The sequence below is a fragment of the Phaenicophaeus curvirostris genome, chromosome 21, assembly GCF_032191515.1.
Source record: "Phaenicophaeus curvirostris isolate KB17595 chromosome 21, BPBGC_Pcur_1.0, whole genome shotgun sequence".
Classification (NCBI taxonomy): Eukaryota; Metazoa; Chordata; class Aves; order Cuculiformes; family Cuculidae; genus Phaenicophaeus; species Phaenicophaeus curvirostris.
In genome coordinates this window covers 5,394,504-5,413,228 of record NC_091412.1, presented here as the reverse complement: position 1 = coordinate 5,413,228, position 18,725 = coordinate 5,394,504, and the positions used below count along the sequence as shown (strand labels likewise).

Here is an 18,725-nt window from a genome sequence, read left to right as displayed (position 1 = left end):
AATCAGTGCCACATAAAGCTCAACGTAAGTCGGTCCCTGTCAGCAACGAGCTCACACTGGGTAAAGAAAATAATCAAGCAGCAATTCAGTTTGTCTAACCAAGCTTAGCTTACCTTGGGTCGTCAGACTCTGGCATCTTGGCTGCCTTTAGACATCCTCTGTGAGCTAACTATGAAATTGGATTTTCTTTCTCCAACTCCTCAGGCTCCTTTCAAATAACCCTAATTTCCCAGATCTTTTCCTCCCAGGATGCTAAGAAAAAAGCTGTTATTGTTTGGAGGCGGCATATCTGCTGCATTTTCCCCATGGCTCAGGCTGAATGAAGCACAAAGCTATTAGTGTTATTTTTTTAACATTTTCTGACAAGGGGAATGAACCCATTGATTTGTAGCTGAGAGAGTAAAATAGTTGCCTTTTCCAGGAAAATATTCCACCACGAGGAGTGCTTTGTTCACTCTGTAGTGCAGCAGCCCGGCTCGGGTGCCTGATGCCCATGGACCCTGTGGCAAACACAGCTTGACACAGAGGGGGATGCTCGGGAAGGACTGTTCACAGCCCCAGCTGTGGGTGCTCAAGAAAGGCTGAGAAGGGGTCCTGAGTGGATGCAGTGGCTGCCAGCGCGCAGGGGAGGTCACTCCAGCCTCCTTTAAACTGAAGACCCAGGAATTTGCTCTGGGTTGTGTGCTCCAGCAAAGCGTGAGTTATAGGGAAGTGTTCATCAAAGCCACCAGCTTCCACCAGGAATGGCAGCTTGAAGAATAAAACAACCCCTAAAAAGTTCCATTTATCTTAGTGAATCTTTATTGGTGTAAAAATTAGTCTTGGTTACAAAACACAAACTGTCCCCTTGTCAAGACGAGGAGGAGCCAGCACTGGATCTGTGCCACCAAATCCCATTTCTGGCTAAAATGAAGCACGTCCAACCCGAGATGAAGCCACCTGGGTCCTCCAGCCACGGCCAGGCTTGGTTTCCTGAGTAGTAGAACAAAACTCACTCGAAATAGCAGCAAATCATGCTTTGCATGGGATGTGCTCATGACAGCACTTTGTGCTCAAGCCAGGGGCAAGAATTACTGAGGAAAAAGAAGTTTCAGAAGAAAGGACCGAATGAGAATGGATGGCATAACAATGTAGAAGAAATGCTAAGCTTTCCCTGCAGTGCAGGATCCAAATGCTGTCTCAGTTTTACTGCTTTCTCTTCCCTGCTGTACAGGTCTATCACATCTGACATCTGTCCTACTGCCACGGTAACCATGGACTCCAGAAAGAAAACTTTGTCCCAGTCATCCTCCTCCCATTTGCTCCAGGATGCCTTGCAGGACTGTCACAGCTCTGAGAAGGCAGGGAAGCAGTGATGCCACGCAGCCTTTGGAGGCTCCGTAGTGTGCTTCCCGCAGGTAGAAGGCTGCCCACCACCTACCACCATCGCTTCTTCTTGGGTGATATTGTCCGACCCGTGCTGCCTCCATGGTTCCTTGGCAGAGAGGGGCATTCATACTGTCATTTCTCACCCTCCCATCCAGATCTAGCACCCAGGATTTTTTGTGTGCTCTTCAAAGGAGCTCTGCTCCTTGCTTGCCTGGCACTGGAGGTCCCATTTCTAGTAAGGTTTGGGCTGGAGGGTAAAAACAGCAACGAATTAGCAAAGAATAAAAAGAAAAGCACTGAATGAATTCCATGTAGAAAATGGAAAACAAAAACCACACCTACCTTATTAGTGCTCCTCACTAGGGCAGGGAAAAAGAGGGGAAAAAAAAAAAAGATTGTGACTAAAAGAAGACAAAGCACAACTTCCACCTCCCAGTACTTGAAACCCAGTTCAGTGACACAGGTGCTGGGGAGAGTGCCAACCACCATGGGGGCAGCTGGTACAGCAGAGTCCTTCCCTCCCCCTAGTGCGGATTTGGGAGCCTGGAGGTTAATTTACCTTTGTGATAGTACCAAAGGGCGCCTGCAAGGCACATGGTGAGGCTGAAGAGAAGTAGGAGCCAGGCGATGGGTGTAGCTTCTGCCCATGAACCAAAGAAAGACCAAGACAGAGATAAATGACAACTGCGGTGTCCATCGTGCTGCTATCAAGTGCAGGGGATGAGGACAGGACCAGCAGCTCATACAGGTCAGTGCAGGGGATGGGGACAGGACCAGCAGTTCATACAGGTCAGTGAGGGGGATGGGGACAGGACCAGCAGCTCATACAGGTCAGTGAGGGGATGGGGACAGGACCAGCAGCTCATACAGGTCAGTGAGGGGATGGGGACAGGACCAGCAGCTCATACAGGTCACTGTAGGGGACTGGAGTGAGAACAATCCCCCGCAGGCAGGAGGTGATCCTGAAACTGCAGTCAGGCGGCAGGACATTTTATTGGAATCCTACTGAATTAAAGGGCAAATTTAGATTTACCCCAAATACCACTGAAACTTGGTCTGAAATGATGTCCTCATGCAATCATCTCTGCGAAGATTATCTCCTATGTTGCCCAAGGCACTGCTCCCCTGCCAATTTCAAAGCTGTTTTCAAGGGATCTCTCTACGATTTGCTAAGGACCAGATATTTCAAACAACACACAGCTCTTGCTTATGAAGAAGACTGTTAATTATGGGCCAGAACTGGCCAGGAACTGAATTCCCTGAGAAATGGGCATTTTGGTAAAATAAGGAGTGGTTTGTCCCCTTTATTTAATATTTTTTCAAAGATGAGCAGTGGAAGGGAAGACTGAGAATGGGGAAAGACCAGTGGGAAGTTCCCTACGAGGAATCTCAGGGGGTGAAATGTTAGGGGATAATGTCACCAGGCAAGCAGCGTACCTCTCACCTCCACAGTCACACTTTTCCTGATGGGGGCCCGCAGGCTCTGGTGATCCACCACACATGTGTATTTATGGCCATTGTCCTTCAGGGATGCTGTGAGCAAGAAGTATCTGGAGGAGCTGTAGGTGCCATTGCTGCTCTGCTGGTGGCTGCTTGAGAGAACATTCTTCAGGACATAAGGGACACTCCAGGAGTCCTTTGGCTCCCGTTGCCACTGAGCCTCGACGTCATGTGGGTAGTAGTGTCTGATACTGCAGACCAGCTTGTGTTGCTCGCCTTCCACCAGGGACAAGGAGTCAACGTTGATGGTCACAATGGGTTTTTCTGGTGAGTGAAAATGTAATCACTGCAAAGTCAACTCATAAATTCTGTCTCCATTATTAAACTAAACCAACTGCAGTTATATGTACAATGTGTCTAAGCATTTCCCATCAGCCTTAAATAAATAATAAAAAGAAAACATCCCAAGTCCATGCTATTACCTTCTATTTGTAGCTCGATTTTCTGTTCCCCAGTAAGAGAACCCACTGACACCAAGCAAGAGTAGGTTCCTTCATCTCTTATTCCTGTGTTTCTGAGTAACAGGGAAGCATTTCCCTTGGGGATTTCCTCTAGGACCATCTTAACCCGGTGAGCCATGTGTTCCACCTGCTTGCTGGATCCACTGTAGGTGGACAGGTGTCTCCTATGCCCGCCTTTCTGGTTCAGTACCCACTGGATGGTCACGTCTACTGGTTTGTCTGTGGTGAAGGCACAGGGCATCCAGACGTCCCTGGCAAGGCCAGTGCGGAGGAGAGTGGGCGCTGGATGCAGCAGGAACGGCACTGGGGAAGAGAGGCTGTGGTGAGGGCTGGAGAACCGTGCTCAGTTTGGAGTCCACAACACAGGAAAGACATAGATCTGTTGGAGTGAGTCCTGCAGGGTAGGCAACAAAGATGAACCAAGGAGTGGAGCACCTCTGCTGCGAGGCCAGGCTGATAGAGTTGGGGTTGTTCTGCCTGGAGAAGAGAAGGCTCTGGAGAGACCTTAGAGCAGCTTCCAGTACTGAATGGGGCTACAGGAAAGCTGGGGAGGGGCTATTGATCAGAACAGGACAAAGGAGAAACAGTTTGCATCTGAAGGAGGGGAGATTTAGATTAGTTATTAGGTAGATTTTTTTTTTTCCTGTGAGTGTGGTGAGGCACTGGCCCAGGTTGCCCAGAGCAGTGGTGGCTGCCCCATCCCTGGAGGGGTTCAGGGCCAGGCTGGATGGGACTTTGAGCAGCCTGATCCAGTGGGAGGTGTCCCTGCTCATGGCAGGGGAACTGGAACTGGATGGGCTTTAAGTCCCTTCTGACCCAAATCATTCTATGATTTTATGGTTCTTTGATCATAACTCTCCCCTTCTGCCCCTGGCAAGTCCTGTGTTATACTTTGTTATACTAATTTAATATGACAGGATAACAAATGTAATAACTTCTCCATAACTCTTATTGCAATAAAAGACTTAATGAAGCAGTATTTCTTTCCCACCATGTTGACCGTTGCTTTGGAAATCATTGCAAACCTAAAATCAGCACGGGAATGTGCAGAGGGGATTACGTGTGACCTCGACGCTGGGAAGTGCTAAAGAGCATCCAGACACTGAGTGGCAAATTGAAACAGCTGAGTGGCCTGGTTACCCTGCTGGGGAGCTTATAAAAGGCAGCTGTGTAGCAGCACTAAGGTTAGGCAGCCTTCCTCCAGGGAGGTGCTAGGAAAGGCTTGTTTTCAGGTGGGAATTCTGCTATGTTTTATCTAATTGGAGGTAGTGAGGTTCTGCGGTCTCAGTAAAGCGCTCCTTGTGTGGTGAGTAATAGCTTTAAATCTATTGTTACTTTCCTAAGGGATGAGGGAAAGGCTGATGTGGGCCAAGGAGAGTGGGAGAATCTGAGAAGCTTGTTGTGTAGCCAGAGGAGGTTGTATGTGCCAACGATGGGCTTTGCAGCTACGTACGGTGCTGAGTGCTACCACCTGCTGCCTGGTCCTGTGCCACTGGACCCTACCAGAGCCCTGCTGGGGATGCTGCGCTGGGAGCCTCCCTGCTGCAACAGCCCAGCCACCCTGTCGTGGGCTGCTTTACCTCGAAGCCCTCTTCTTGCTGTTTTAAAACACTGCAGCTATGTATCTTTTGGTTGGAGAGCACCAGGTTCTAGGGGTGGAGAGTTAAGCAACACAAGTTTGCGGTCTCGAGATGAGAACTAGAACTGTGCTTTCTTGTTCTGACCCTGACTTGCAAACCTTTTGCTATGCCAGCTGACTGACTTTTGGTTTCTTCACCCAAAACTTCTCCCTAACGGTAAAAGAGGAGCTCGCACCACAGAGCTTCCTTTCCAGGAAACACTATGAGTGCTTTGTCTGCTGAACAACTGAGATAAGACTTAATGGGTATGGCTCTGTTAAACATCGATGATTTAAGTATTTGCTGTTAGGGCTTTTACCAACGATGGTATGGAATTATAAAAATAGAAAACGGTTATGCATTTGAGAAGCTGTTGTGAAGTTGTTAGCTTCTGCAATGTATGCATCATCCTCCACGCCAGGGAGAACATACGCTTTCTCATAAAAGCATTTTGTCTTGCAGTGTGTTAAAGAGCTAGCTTAAACTATTCATAAACTTGGGAGGCTTTTAAAAGTAGACTGAGGTGCATAATTGCAGAAATCCAGAAGTGAAGTATTGGGAAGTGACGTGAAGATGACAACTGCTGCAATGTGTAAACGCAGAGTATAAATTTGGAACACCCTAGTGTAGCTGGGGAGAAAAAGACAGGTTTTATCTACATAATCCTCATGAAATGTCTCAGGTTTAGAGTTTGAGTACAGTTGGAATACAGCAGTGGTAGGTGTTCACCAGTTAACCTTGGGGGTGGCAAATGCAATGTCCTCGCCACTTCACATTCTCATGTACCTTGAGTATATGGAATTCCCCAGGAAAGGTTTTTTATGTTACCTGAAACATGCAATCGCTCTGCAACGCCTGGGAGCAGCTGTCCAGTGTTTCGGTTCTCTCCTCCTTCTTGGTTGTGCACGAGGAAGGCTGTAGCTGTGTATTTTCCAGCTGTGTGCATTATGGTACACGTGAACCAGGAGTCTGCACTGCTGGCTCTGATTTCTCTCCCAGGCCAGATGATCTGTGTGTCTGCTGTAAAGTAGGGGTTGATCCTACAGTCAAGCGTGTCGTCTTCACTTATGTACTGAAGAATATCCACGGAGGACTCTAAGAAAAAAGCATGCATGGACTTGTTTGAATCACAGCCCATCTTAAATGTGCAGCAAACCCAGCCCACATCTATATGCAGCTTTGACACAATCTCTCTCAGCCTCCCTCTGCACTGCACTGGTCTCTCTTGCCCTACCAGCCCTTGAAAAGCATCAGCTCCTCCAGAAATTAACTCTCTTCCTTCTGTCTCGCTTGCAGAAGGTGCAGCATCTTGCTGGCTGAGCTGCAGAGGGCCTGGGGACTATACCTGGAAGAAGGGAATGCCCGTTTTGTTCAGTGTGTAGCAGCTGTGCATCACCCAAAATCAGATTTTCACAAGATGTTCTTAAGTCCAAGAACAAGTCTTCACAGGAGTGTGAAACCTAGCCAGGCACTGAGATTTGAAATGATGATTTTTTTTTTTATATATATGTATCTTTAGTACCCAAACCACAATTAGTTTAAGGGCAAAAATACTTAGAGACAAATGTAATATCAGAATCTTCCAGAGCATCACTGGCTTTTTTATCACTGTGGGTACCACTAGCATTGCCTCAGGTGGGGCATCAGACCTGAGTTCAGCCCTAGTCCCTGCAAAACGGAGCTGAGGGCACCTCTGCTGTTCTTCAACACTTCAGCTGCTAGCAGTCACGAGCAGCCTGTGGATGCCAGGTACAAGATCTGTTGTCCTTCTTGCAGGATGCTGTCAGTGGCTCCTCCTGTTGAAGAGGAGCAAGGCTTGCTCCCTTGACTTGAGCAAATAACTCACCTTGTACAATGAATGAGGGGATATTATCTGGAGGAAGGCTTTCTGGCTGAGACCTTTCACTGTCTTTTGCTTGAGTTCTGCTCAGCAGGAGCCTGGCGTTCAGCCTGATGATCTCCATCTCTCGTGACAGGGGACTCTGCTGGCTTGTCTCAAACACACAGAGAAGTTGCCTGAAACCTGGGTCTGCTGTAGCAATCCCATTTGTGTTCCACACAAGTCCTGAAAGACATGGCCATGCATACACAGGCTGTTTAAAAAACATGACTCACCTTGAAAGAGCAACAGAATTGAGCTTACAAATAGCAGAAAAATTGTGTAGTCAGTACCCTACAGATGTAATGAATCCATTTGTCTCGCAGCAGGCTGGTTATGTCAGGGAACCCTTTTTTGTACTTCAAACTTAATACTCAAATACCTTCCTTTCATTAAAATACAATCTCCTGGACAACTCTCCAGGCTGAGGCTGAACACGAATGATTTGCACTGAACACTGAGGTTAGAGATGGGCATTAGTTTATTTCCTAAGCTGAGAGCTTCACCTGCCTCATCTGAAGAGCTGATACAGAGGGCTTTGAGATACGCTGGTGCTTTTGGTGCAGCGTTACTTTTTCAGCTGGGTTCAGAACAGCAGAAGTAACTTCAAGTGCCAAATACTTCATACTTTAAGAAAATATATTATGAATTCCTTGAATTCCTTTGCTCTAAGCCTAGCATTTTTTGCCATGGAGTTTAAGACAGAGGCTTGATGCAGCCTGAACGATGATGTTACAAGGACTGTTAGTAAGAACATTGATTTTTTTAGGTGTTACTTAACTACTGTGGGTTTCTTAGGGAAAGCCGTTTGAGGAAGCAGGAACAGCAATGTGAGTATTGTCTTATTCTGCTCTGCAGCAGGGCTATACACGAACACAACAATTTTCGCTTAACAGGACTTTTTGAAACTGGGAGAAGCAGGGAAGGCAACTAGGGATGGGGAACCTGCTGGAGTAGGAAACCTTAGTCTTGTGCCATGGAAGGGCTGTTAAATCAGCTGGGGAACATACAGAAGGTGAATTTTACCAAAGCAAACCAAAAGGACTCTGAAGATGCATTGAGTAATGATCATGCAGCAGGATGTCCCCGGCTGTGCCCACAAACACTCTGTGCTGGAGGTTAACACTGCTGCTCTACAAAATGCACCAGCTCTCTGTAAATGCTCTTCTTGGGCAAAGCAGAGGCTGGATTTGGGTTTATCAAGCGTGAAGCTGAGTCAACTTATTTTACAGAGACCATAACAAGTGGATGTGAAACCCTGAATTACTTTTTAAGCTGCAAGAGGGGAGATTTAGATAAGATCTTAGGAAGAAATGTTTTCCTGCGAGGGTGGGGAGGTCCTGGTACATGTTGTCCAGAGAAGTGGTGGCTGCCCCATCCCTGGGGCTGTTCAAGGCCAGCTTGGATGGGACTTTGTGCAACCTAACCCAGTGGCAGGGGATTGGAACTAGATGGGCTTTAAGGTCCCTTCCAACCCAACCATTCCATGATTTTAATGAAAAGGCTCTTGGGTCCATTTCACTTCTGGAAATGTCAATGGGTTTTGGTAGCTTTGGGGCTACTTGAAACAATTTACAGGGTCTTAATTACTACCCACTGGAAAGACATCAAGCTAGAAACGTGCAACGGATCTGCTACTCCTGAAAGGCCCTGTCTCAGATCTACTCAGGGACCTGTTTTGGTGGGAAGGACACTGCCTGCTCTAAAGCCAGTCGGAGAAACACTCAGGACCTGTGAGCATGGGGTACAGCCATGCCCTTCCCTTCCCAAAACAAGCTTCAGAGGGGTACGTACCAAGGCACAGAAGGCATCCAGCCGTGAAACACACTGCGTAGTTCGTCATGGTGCTGGCTTGGTCTGACGCTGAGGGTTTCACTTTCATTTCGTCTTGGCTCGCCCTGCCAGGGAGTGGCTGGACTGCGAAGGGGGAGTGTGTGAGCCTGGGAACTCTGAGGAATTTTCAGTTCTGGGCCTCTCACCACAAGGATGTTGAGGCTCTGGAGCAAGTCCAGAGAAGAGCAACGAAGCTGGTGAGGGGGCTGGAGAACAGGCCTTATGAGGAACGGCTGAGAGAGCTGGGGGTGTTTAGCCTGGAGAAGAGGAGGCTGAGGGGAGACCTCATTGCTCTCTCCAACTACCTGGAAGGAGGTTGTGGAGAGGAGGGAGCTGGGCTCTTCTCCCAAGTGACAGGGAACAGGACAAGAGGGAATGGCCTCAAGCTCCACCAGGGGAGGTTTAGGCTGGACATTAGGAAAAAAAAATTCACAGAAAGGGTCATTGGGCACTGGCGGAGGCTGCCCAGGGAGGGGGTTGAGTCACCTTCCCTGGAGGGGTTTAAGGGTCGGGTGGACGAGGTGCTGAGGGACATGGTGTAGTGATGGATAGGAATGGTTGGACTCAATGATCCAGTGGGTTCTTTCCAACCTGGTGATTCTATGATTCTGTGAATGTTTGGCTTAGTGGCAGTCAGTGTCCTTGTAAGTGATTTTGAAAGCAGATCTAAACGATGCTTGGGTGTGGTTAAGCCATTGATAATCAACGCTGATCAATATCTAAAGGGTGGGGGGCAGGAGGATGGGGCCTGGCTCTGTTCAGTGGTGCCAGGGGCAACGAGCACAAACTGGAATATGGGAAGCTCTGCCTGGACATAAGGAAGAACTTTTTCTCTGAGGGAGACGGGAGCACTGGAGCAGGCTGCCCAGGGAGGGTGTGGAGTCTCCTTCTCCAGGGATGTTTAAACCTGCTTGAGTGCCTCCTGTGCAAGGTGCTCCAGGTGACTTTGCTTTAGCAGGGGGTTGGACTTGGTGAGCTCCAGAGGGCCCCTCCAACCCTGACAATCTGTTAACTGTGAATTCACAGAACACTTCACTGCTGATGAGGTTGTCTAGACCTCCATCCCCTGGAAACACTCATAATTAGCTAAATAAAAAGGGAATTTTCTGTGTTTTCTTCCTTGCATTTTCAGTGGCAAGAGTGTGTACTGTAACAACCTGAATGCTTTATAATTTAACTTTTACTGGTCAGTACAGAACAGTACAGTACAGTCATTAGTGAATATGACATCAAATCTTCTGCTTTGTAATTAATCCAGGCAGCTAGTAAAAACAGGGCTTCATCCTCGGTTGTAATTATGATATGCTGTGTACACAATTTTACAGCTCAGCCTTATTCTGAATAATTTTGAGCTTGAGATGCTCCAATCAGGATCCTAATTATCCATTTTTTTCCTAATAATGGCTGTTTATTCCTCTCATCCATTACATGTCATCCCAGAAGCTCTGTGAATTTATAGAAAACACAAAGTGAAGCTGATGTATAGTCTTTGTAAAATTAGAAGTTTTTGACACATGTGGGTGTCTCAAGCACGCAACTCAATATGCTGTTGAGCTACTGAAAATGTAAATCTTTCAGTATTTAATTTCAGTAGTGACTCTGTTCCCACGTGGGTGGAGAAGAATTTTCCAGTTTCTTTCCTTGGAGCTCCTCAAACTCGGTGGTTTCCTTCTCTGCACAGAAGGTGGCACTGGAAACACAGGAATGAAAGCTTGCTTTTAAGAGATGGGCTTATATTTGATTAAAGTCAGGCTTATTCTCACCTCAAAGCAATGAGCAACCCCCAGTTCTCAGTTAAGGATTCTGTTCAGCCTCTTGCAGAGGGCTTACAAGGTGACTTGTACTGACTTGGGAGGGAATTCTTGACATGTACAGTGTGTGCTTTGGGTCCCATCCCAAACAGCTGGCAAGTTCACTGAAATATAAGGGTTTTTTTTCCCAGCCTATATCCACAAGGCTTTCAAACAAGCTACAAAGGCTAATGGAAGTTATCACAGAACATAATAATATGTCTGAGCTCCACAGATGAGTTAGCATCTAATGTAAATTGTCATAGCGCTGAAAGTTCGGGATATCAAGACAGATGCTGAAGTGGCTGCGGTTCACCAGTACCTGCTGATGTGTTGGCATAAGCTACACTTAAGTGGTAATTTGATGTCTCTCTTGCCATGCACCAGCTGTCTTATTTAAACAGTGCTTTTTTGCATGCATTATACTCTCTAGGAGTGAGACAGGGCTCCTTCTGCAGAAAGCTCCTACCAAACTAGAAATGACAATACAATCTGTAGTTTAAGCAACGAAAGGGAAGAGATAATTAATGGCTTTCTAATTGTTATATTGCTGGATAGCACAAGTACGCTGGCACCTATACTTAGCGGTAGAATTTTTCAGCTTTAATTGAAGCAAGGTTTCTACTTCTGTAAGACGGCATCATTGCAGGTACTCAGCAGGACAGTTCTTACCTGAGTTGTTAGGGAGGTTGGTGCCATACACAGAAAAAGCAGTTGGTATGCCATTTATATTACTTTATTAGTTTAGTGAGTTTAGCTCTAATTCTAGACATGGTGTTGCCATTCTTGCTGTCTCTGCTGCTTCAGAGTGCCATGAGGATGGGGATGTGTGGAGGGGTGTGACATCAGGTGGCAAAGTGGGTTTGGAAACTGCATGCTTGTGGACATGTCATGGTACTTTCTGCTGGTGTCATTAGTTAAAGGACAAATGCCCTTTACTTTAAAATGGAATCTGGTCTTGACTGCTTATGGCACAGCCAGCCCTCAGCAGGTAGCATCTATCTAGATTTCCAAGGAAGATCCTGTTGCTGCCTGGTGGTTTAGAAACACTGCATTCAACTGTTTCTTCCAGCTGAATAATTGAAAAGGTTTTTCTGCAGCTGCTTTAGTTTTTGCAGTGGTCTGACCAAACCCAATGTTTTCTAGGAAAGCGTTAGCTGTTTCTCTGCTGTCACCATGGTGATGATCCTCTTGATGCATATTCCTACTCTCTTACCTTGTGGAACGGAGCAATGAAGGAGTAATTCCTGCTCTCCTGCTTGCAGCTGGACACAAACCATGGTGTTTGCAGAAGAACTTCCATGCCTTGATCCATATTATCAAAAGAGCCTTAAATGCTGCGGCTGTATTTCATCTCTTAGCATGCACTATCTTAAAACAATGTATTTAGAGCTACTTTTAAGAGCTTTAGAGTTTATTTTGGAAAGCAGGAGAAGCTGTTTGTTCAAACGCCTTCTCTCTAATCTGTTTGCTACTTGAGTGCTTGAGGACAGGAGACAGCAAAGAAGCTGAGCTATAAAAAGGGGGGGGGGGGGAAATGAGAAAGGGAAATAAAAAATGGTTGCCAAAAGTCTCTGAAACTTGTGTTCTACATCACTGTTTTTTGGTGGTTAGCAGTGCTTTGTCTGTGTCTGTGCTGATTATTGATGTATGAGCCGAGGTGGCCATTGCAACTCTTGGTGAGTAGCAGGGGCCACGTTTAAGCTAACAGTATGCTGGGTGAATTGGAATTCCTGTCTGTGTGACTAGGAGCGGTCTCTTCATTGTGTTCATCCTTCAGGATGAAGGTTCATCTCATAATTGCATGTCCAGCTAATGTGCAGGACCTCAAACCAACCTACTGCAAGAGGGCAAAATCATAGAATCATAGAATAACCAGGTTGGAAGAGACCCACCGGATCATTGAGTCCAACCATTCCCATCAAACACTAAACTATGCCCCTTAGCACCTCATCCACCTGTGCCTTAAACACCTCCAGGGAAGGTGAATCAACCCCCTCCCTGGGTAGCCTGTTCCAGTGCCCAATGACCCTTTCTGTGAAGAATTTTTTCCTGATGTCCAGCCTGAATCTCCCCTGGCAGAGCTTGAGGCCATTCCCTCTTGTCCTGTCCCCTGTCACTTGGGAGAAGAGGCCAGCATCCTCCTCTCTACAACCTCCTTTCAGGTAGTTGTAGAGAGCAATGAGGTCTCCCCTCAGCCTCCTCTTCTCCAGGCTAGACACCCCCAACTCTCTCAGCCTCCAAAAGGTTCTTTGGAGCTGATCTAAATGATATGGACAGGAGTGATGCAAATTGGTAAGGATGAAAAGCTTCATCTAAAAGCACAGAGACCCTGGAGTCTCTGTGATGTGCAAGTGCAGGATGGTTCTGGCCCTCTGCACAGGAGCCACAGCGTGGCAGCATCGCCTTGGCAGAGAGGGGCATTCCTGGCTGCCTGCTGTCACTTGGCACTCAAAGTAAAATCCAAACACACCACGAAATGTAGATGCTGATGATAAAATAAAAATTAATCATTTTAATGGTAGGAACTTAAAGCTCACATGCTTGACTAAAACAGGAAGATCTTCCTATTTTTTTGTTTTTTTTTTTTCCCCCCTGTAGCAAGAGTGTCCCATCTGCATCCAGGTGCCCTGTGTGCATCTGTGTGTGTTGAAGACAAAACGGGCCTTTTGGGAGAGTTTTCTTCTCCCACTTTAGCAACTTATTATTAGTGAGAGTTGAGATGCTGGAGAATGAGTTAATGCTCTGGTGCAGCTGAGGAGCTGGGCTGCCTGCTGCTGCTGTTTGTGTTTGTACCTGAAGCCCTGCTTAGACCCTGGCCCCCTGGGGTACAGAAGCAGCCAAGGGGACAGTTGATGTGTCGTAGAATTGTTTGGTTGGAAAAGACCTTTGAGATCATTCAGTCCAACTGTACCTGTCCACTATTAAACCATACCCTTGAGCACCTCATCTGCCTGTATTTTAAATACCTCCAGGGAGGTTGACTCAACCACCTCCCTGGACAGCCTCTCGGTGTCTGAGAACCCTTTCAATAAAGAAATTTTTCCTAATGTCTAATCTGAACCTCCCTTGATGTAACTTGAGGCCATTCCCTCTTCTCCTATCATTTATTTCCTAGGAGAAGAGACCAACACCCACCACACCACAACCTCCTTTCAGGTCATTGTAGGTAGTGATAAGGTCTCCTCCAGCCTCCTTTCTTCCAGGCTAAACAAACCCAGTGTCTGCCAGCAGCACCTACCCTCCCTTTCTCATCCCTTCTGTTGATGGAGGCTGCCTGCTCTTTTTAGAGGACTTGATGTGCATTGTCTGGCTTAGGTGTCTAAGCTAGAAGACAACCTCCACAGTTAAATGTCCAAGTTTCCTGACTTCTGGTATTAAGGGTGACCATCTATGGTGATGTTTAGGAGGCCAGAGTAACCAAGCTCCTGACTGCCCTGTGCAAGGTGGAGCTGGCGGTTGTGTTTTCCACTGGAAGGTACAGAGGGGAGATCACTGAATAAATTTGTACTTCCAATAATGACAGACAAAGGTTTGGCCAACACTCAAGAGCTGACTAAATGTCTGGCACTTCCCATTGTCTTACGGCCAGTGTCATGGTCTTTAATTTCCATGATGTTTCTGGCTATATTTCATATGTCCAATAGGAGAGAAAGTTTGGAAGGGAAAACTAATGGATCTGTCTTGCTGTGTGTGCATGGTACTAAGACTGGTGAGACAAATTGTGTTGCTCTGTAAAGTGCTGGGCAGCATGATAAATGGTACTGCTGCATTACACTCTGTCCACTAATCCATCTCCCCTTTGATTCCCTCCATATTATAACCCCCCCATGCAGTTTCCACTAACCCCTTTCTGGGAAGGACCCTCTCCACACCCCCCGAGTTCCTACAGAAATTTCTTCCTTTAACCTCCTGATGCCATTTGTCCCTCTGTTACCTGAAGTCAGAAGTTGGCTGCGATTTGGAGTATAGAATTAGCTGCTTTGGGACACTCCAATCATGCCTCTAATTGTCTGTTTTCTTTAACAAGGAACACTAATGCTTTTCTTCTTGACCCTGCTGCAATTTCTGGAAATTAGGTAGAGAAGTAAAGATTGGGCTGAATTTAGCATGTTCTGTTTTTCCTTCCTTTGCTTTGCTGGGGTCTTCCTGGTGGATTTTTCATTAAATAAATTAAACGTGTTTGGAATAATACTGTGTGAAGGGTCAGTCCTGTAACACTGACAGCAGCAGGGATTTTAGAATGGGCATCAATAAACACAGCTTTGTGCCTAAAGAGAGCACTCTTCTGGAGGTGGCTCTCTTGCTGGAAAAATTACCACGTTTGCTGACAAGGGGAATCAATCTGTTGGGTTTTGTTTGCATGGTTTTTGCAGGAGTAAAATCCAGCTTGTTTTCCATTTCTGCACCATGAGAACTGTATTGATTTTTCTTCACTTCTGATTGTTCACATTACTGGATTGCTTTTAAATAGTTGACAGAGAGATCATTCATTTTCCTGCCCCAATGTATTTTACAGCACCTTTCTTGTTTTATTTGTGTGTGTGAGGTTTCCACAGTTATAAATCATATTGATCTCATTTTGCAGACTGCAGCCCATGTAGAAGTGAAGAAACGGTTCTTCCATGGTTTTGTTTTTTTCTCCCTTCCTACCTTCTCCCCAGCAGCTTCAGCATCTGTGTTTTGGGTTCCTGACTTGGAAGTTGGAGATGAAGTGCAAAACTTCTGAGCCAAAGATCAGAAATGCCCAAGAAATAAAATGATCATGGATAAATCTATAGAGTTGCAAGAGGTGTTTGTTAGAGACAGAAAGATTGAGAGTGGTCATTTGGGTTTTGTCATTGTAGAAGTGCTGAATAATAGATGATGCGCTCTCAGGGGTCTGTGAAGCATTCTTTCAACCCAAAAGATACAATTAATGAGGAAATCTGTGGACATCTCTTCAGTGCAGAATGCACCAGGCTTTGAAACGCTGTACTAGCCCAAACATACACCGACATCCACTTAAAGAATCCAACCTAAGATGCAATGTCTTGATCAAAACCAAAGATGTGTTGGTAGCACAGAAGCAAGCTGTTTAAGGGTTGCAGCGAAGGAGCAGATACCTAGTCTTACTTTGGCTTGAAGATAAGCCTTAGAAAAAAACCTTGGCTGACGATTAGTGAAGATTATAAGTAGTTTAAGTGGCCGTGCTTGTTTGATCGTGCCTGTGTGTTGTGTAGATATATTACTTCATTCCTACAGTTTACCCCTAAGGAGTGGAGAAGTGTAAATTTTTGTATTTGCAGATAACAGTATTAAGACCCAGGCTGCCTAAAGTATGCGAGCTTGTCCTGCATGGAATTTGTTTATCTCAGCAGGAACTGCACATATTGCACAAAGCTTTTGCCCAGAAAGGTTAAAACCATCTTGTCTGTTCAGCAAGACCATGACTGAGCTAGAAATAGTTCAGATGCCTGGGGCAGGAGATGGTAGGGGAATAGCTAAACCACTGAGTTAATTCAAAATTGAATAAACCCTTTTCTTTTGTTATCTTGCCTTATTCTTTCCTTGGATTTTTCTGGTCACTAGTTTTATCTACCTTTTGCTTTGAGTATAGAACAGCGGACTTTTTGGAACAAGCTATTTCTTCTAGCTCTTTACACTGGATAAACAATGGACTACTTCGGTGCTCATATTCAGTGTTATTAATATAGATTAAAGTATCATTGCTTCTATTTATCGGCACTATCATGAGAAGAATATACAGTGAGTGAACAGTGCCTTTCTTGTCGCTGCTTTGTGTGAGGAAAAGCTGTGTGACTCTGAGCATCAGATCTCCATCACAGGCTCTGCTCCAGCAGCAGCTGTTCCCTGCCTGCCTGCATCCTTTGAAGGGCTGGGTTCACCTTTGCAGTATGGGCTGCAGCAGTTACATGCTCAATACCTGCAAATTTTCAGCACAGATGACCTGGAAAATCAAAGTCAGCATTTCATTGGTCTGATTTGTTCCTTAGGGGTAGCTCTAGGCTAAAAGCTATTTTTAAATGGGATTTAAATGTGAATTCCTTAGCTTTCAGGGTATTTACAACGCGCATGAAAGGCAGAGCAAAGCTCACTGGGGACCTTGTTACAAATTTGGAATGAGCAATGTGCTAATGAAAGCTCAAAATTGCAGTGGAAGGGTCTGCTCCTTGGGCATTGGTAGATATTTACTATTTACAATATAATTTTTGCTTGAGGGTGGTAGTAACACGTCTTTCTCAGAGGAAAAGACAGCGGTTTAGACACTGTTCCTCTATTTCTGTCTTTGTCAGGTCTCCTCCTGTCAATCTAAATGAATTATCTACACCTGTCTCACAACACGTCTTCAGTAGAGGGGTGTAGATTGAATTTACAAATGGTCCCACATGCTCTGCATGCTTGTTCCTTTGTTTCTAGGGCATTTGCCAGTGGACAGATTCAATTTCATTCAACAACACCGTGCTAGGAAGCACTTAAATAAAATTAATGGCTAATGCAGCATTCCTCAAGAAGGATGCGAGTGTAACTGTACTATGTTTCATTCTGTCAATACTTGCCTGCTGCCTGCCACCTGTCTTCCTTCAGGGGATGGGAATAGACTTTGGGAATAGAATTTGGAAAACCAAATGCTCTACCAGCACCCAAGGGGCTGTGGAGGGTGCTCTCCCTGCTTAGGTGTGATGGTCAAACAGAGGAGACTGTCTTGTATTTCACCTGCACTTAGGCATTTGTATTTATCCGAGTTTGATTATTCCTGAAATAGTCAACCTGGTGTAATGACAGGACATGGCAGCAGTAATTACCAAGAGGATGGGATAAACCTTTGAATGCTCTTTCGCTCAGGACCAGAGGTTTGTCTCTAGAAACTCAGCTGTGTTTTGGTCACAAGGTGTTGGGTCTGAGGGAATTTTCTCTGCTGGAGGAGTACAGGAGGTTATGCTTTGTCTTACAAACATAGTGATGATTTTCTGGTTGAGGAGCAGTGCCAGCAGCAGCGCAAAGTATAGGCTGTGCCTGAAGGAGCAGTGTTGGATACCTCAAGGTGTACTTGGAGCTGGTTTGTTGTGGAGGTGATTCAGAGCTCATGCACTCAGCCCTTAAGAACTGCCTTCCCAGGTTGTTAATTCTGTCTCTATTTGCATGTTCCTGTTAAAAGGATGCATGAATGGGTGAAGAGAGACACAATCTCTCCATGGAGGACTAGCCCACCCCAAGGAAACTGTAAGTGCGCAAAGGAAGGTGAGAAGAAACTGCACCTCGAGGTTTCCTCCTGTTGGAGGCCCCTTGGAGGACAACCCTGCTCTCAGCTCTGCCACAGAGAGGTTGGATCCAATGCTGAGCAAGTCATCTTGTCTCTTCACATCCTTTCTCCCCATGCAGTGTCACCTCTCTAGGCTGAAAGCCCTTTGGGAGCAAGAACTGTCTCTCCCGATTTGCTTATACAGTACCTAAAGCAATGGGGTCCTGATTTTGGTGAGGCCTCCAGGCAACAGGACAACAGTGCTAGTAATGAGAATTAATAATTCATTTATCACTTCACTCTCAGTGAATAATATCCAATAATCATGTACAATTTGCTGCTTCAGTGAACACTCTGATAGTAAGCAGGGCTGATAGAATGAAGTCAAAGGAGTAAAAATCCAATGGATAAGGAGTAAGAAAATGATTGAGACTAATTAAAAAAAAATCCAAGGACTGTGCATAATCCCTTGCAGTATTTGCCCAGTTCTAGTAATGGCCTGGATAAGGTAAACACACAGGAATGCAGACAAGAAAAGACTTAATAAATCTCTTACACAGTTCTTAGAGCCAAATATCTGTATGATCCCAACAAGGAGCCCATGTCTGCGGTCTCAGGGACACAGACTCAGTGACCTAGGAGGTCCTTTTCTTTTGGCCTCAGAGGGTGAAGAAAGTACAGTAAGAGAACTGCTTGGCACTGAAGCGGTGAGGTGGGAATTAAATATTCACAAGATCCAAATGATTGGGGTGCCCAGACTACAGATCAAAATCAAGCCTGTGCTGGGAAATGCAGAGAAAATTAACTTTTCACATGGTACACATTCAACACAGCTAAGGGTGAGTTTGCATATAACCCATAGTAAATAAATGATGGGCATTTTCCCTGTTTGCTCCTGCCTTTCCTTTTGCTGTGATTGCTAGATTGCTGGATTCAGAGGGCTGTGCTGATTCGTACCTAGATCTGACCCTTATTTTCATTTGTCAGAAAGCTGTTTGTGAAAAAGGCAGACCCTAGCAGCTCGGACTGCAA

General features: G+C 45.8%; 1 protein-coding gene across 10 annotated transcripts in view; it reads right to left on the bottom strand.

Moving 5' to 3' along the window:
- Nucleotides 1-778: 778 nt before the first annotated feature.
- Nucleotides 779-18,725, bottom strand: part of LOC138729745 (tapasin-related protein-like) — a 174,484-nt gene continuing 156,537 nt past the window's right edge. The window contains exons 1-8 of one of the 10 annotated variants that reach the window (XM_069874236.1): nucleotides 8,622-8,690; nucleotides 6,795-7,013; nucleotides 5,777-6,043; nucleotides 3,291-3,632; nucleotides 2,806-3,132; nucleotides 1,928-2,008; nucleotides 1,711-1,727; nucleotides 779-1,615 (exon numbers count right to left, since the gene is read on the bottom strand). In XM_069874236.1, the coding sequence (XP_069730337.1) occupies nucleotides 1,601-1,615; nucleotides 1,711-1,727; nucleotides 1,928-2,008; nucleotides 2,806-3,132; nucleotides 3,291-3,632; nucleotides 5,777-6,043; nucleotides 6,795-7,013; nucleotides 8,622-8,670 (1,317 nt within the window). In that variant the 5' untranslated portion in view covers nucleotides 8,671-8,690 and the 3' untranslated portion in view covers nucleotides 779-1,600. Of the gene's footprint in view, nucleotides 2,009-2,805; nucleotides 3,133-3,290; nucleotides 3,633-5,776; nucleotides 6,044-6,794; nucleotides 7,014-8,621; nucleotides 8,691-18,725 lie in introns of those variants that run through there. The other 9 variants (XM_069874238.1, XM_069874232.1, XM_069874239.1 and 6 more) reach the window with 9 other exon arrangements.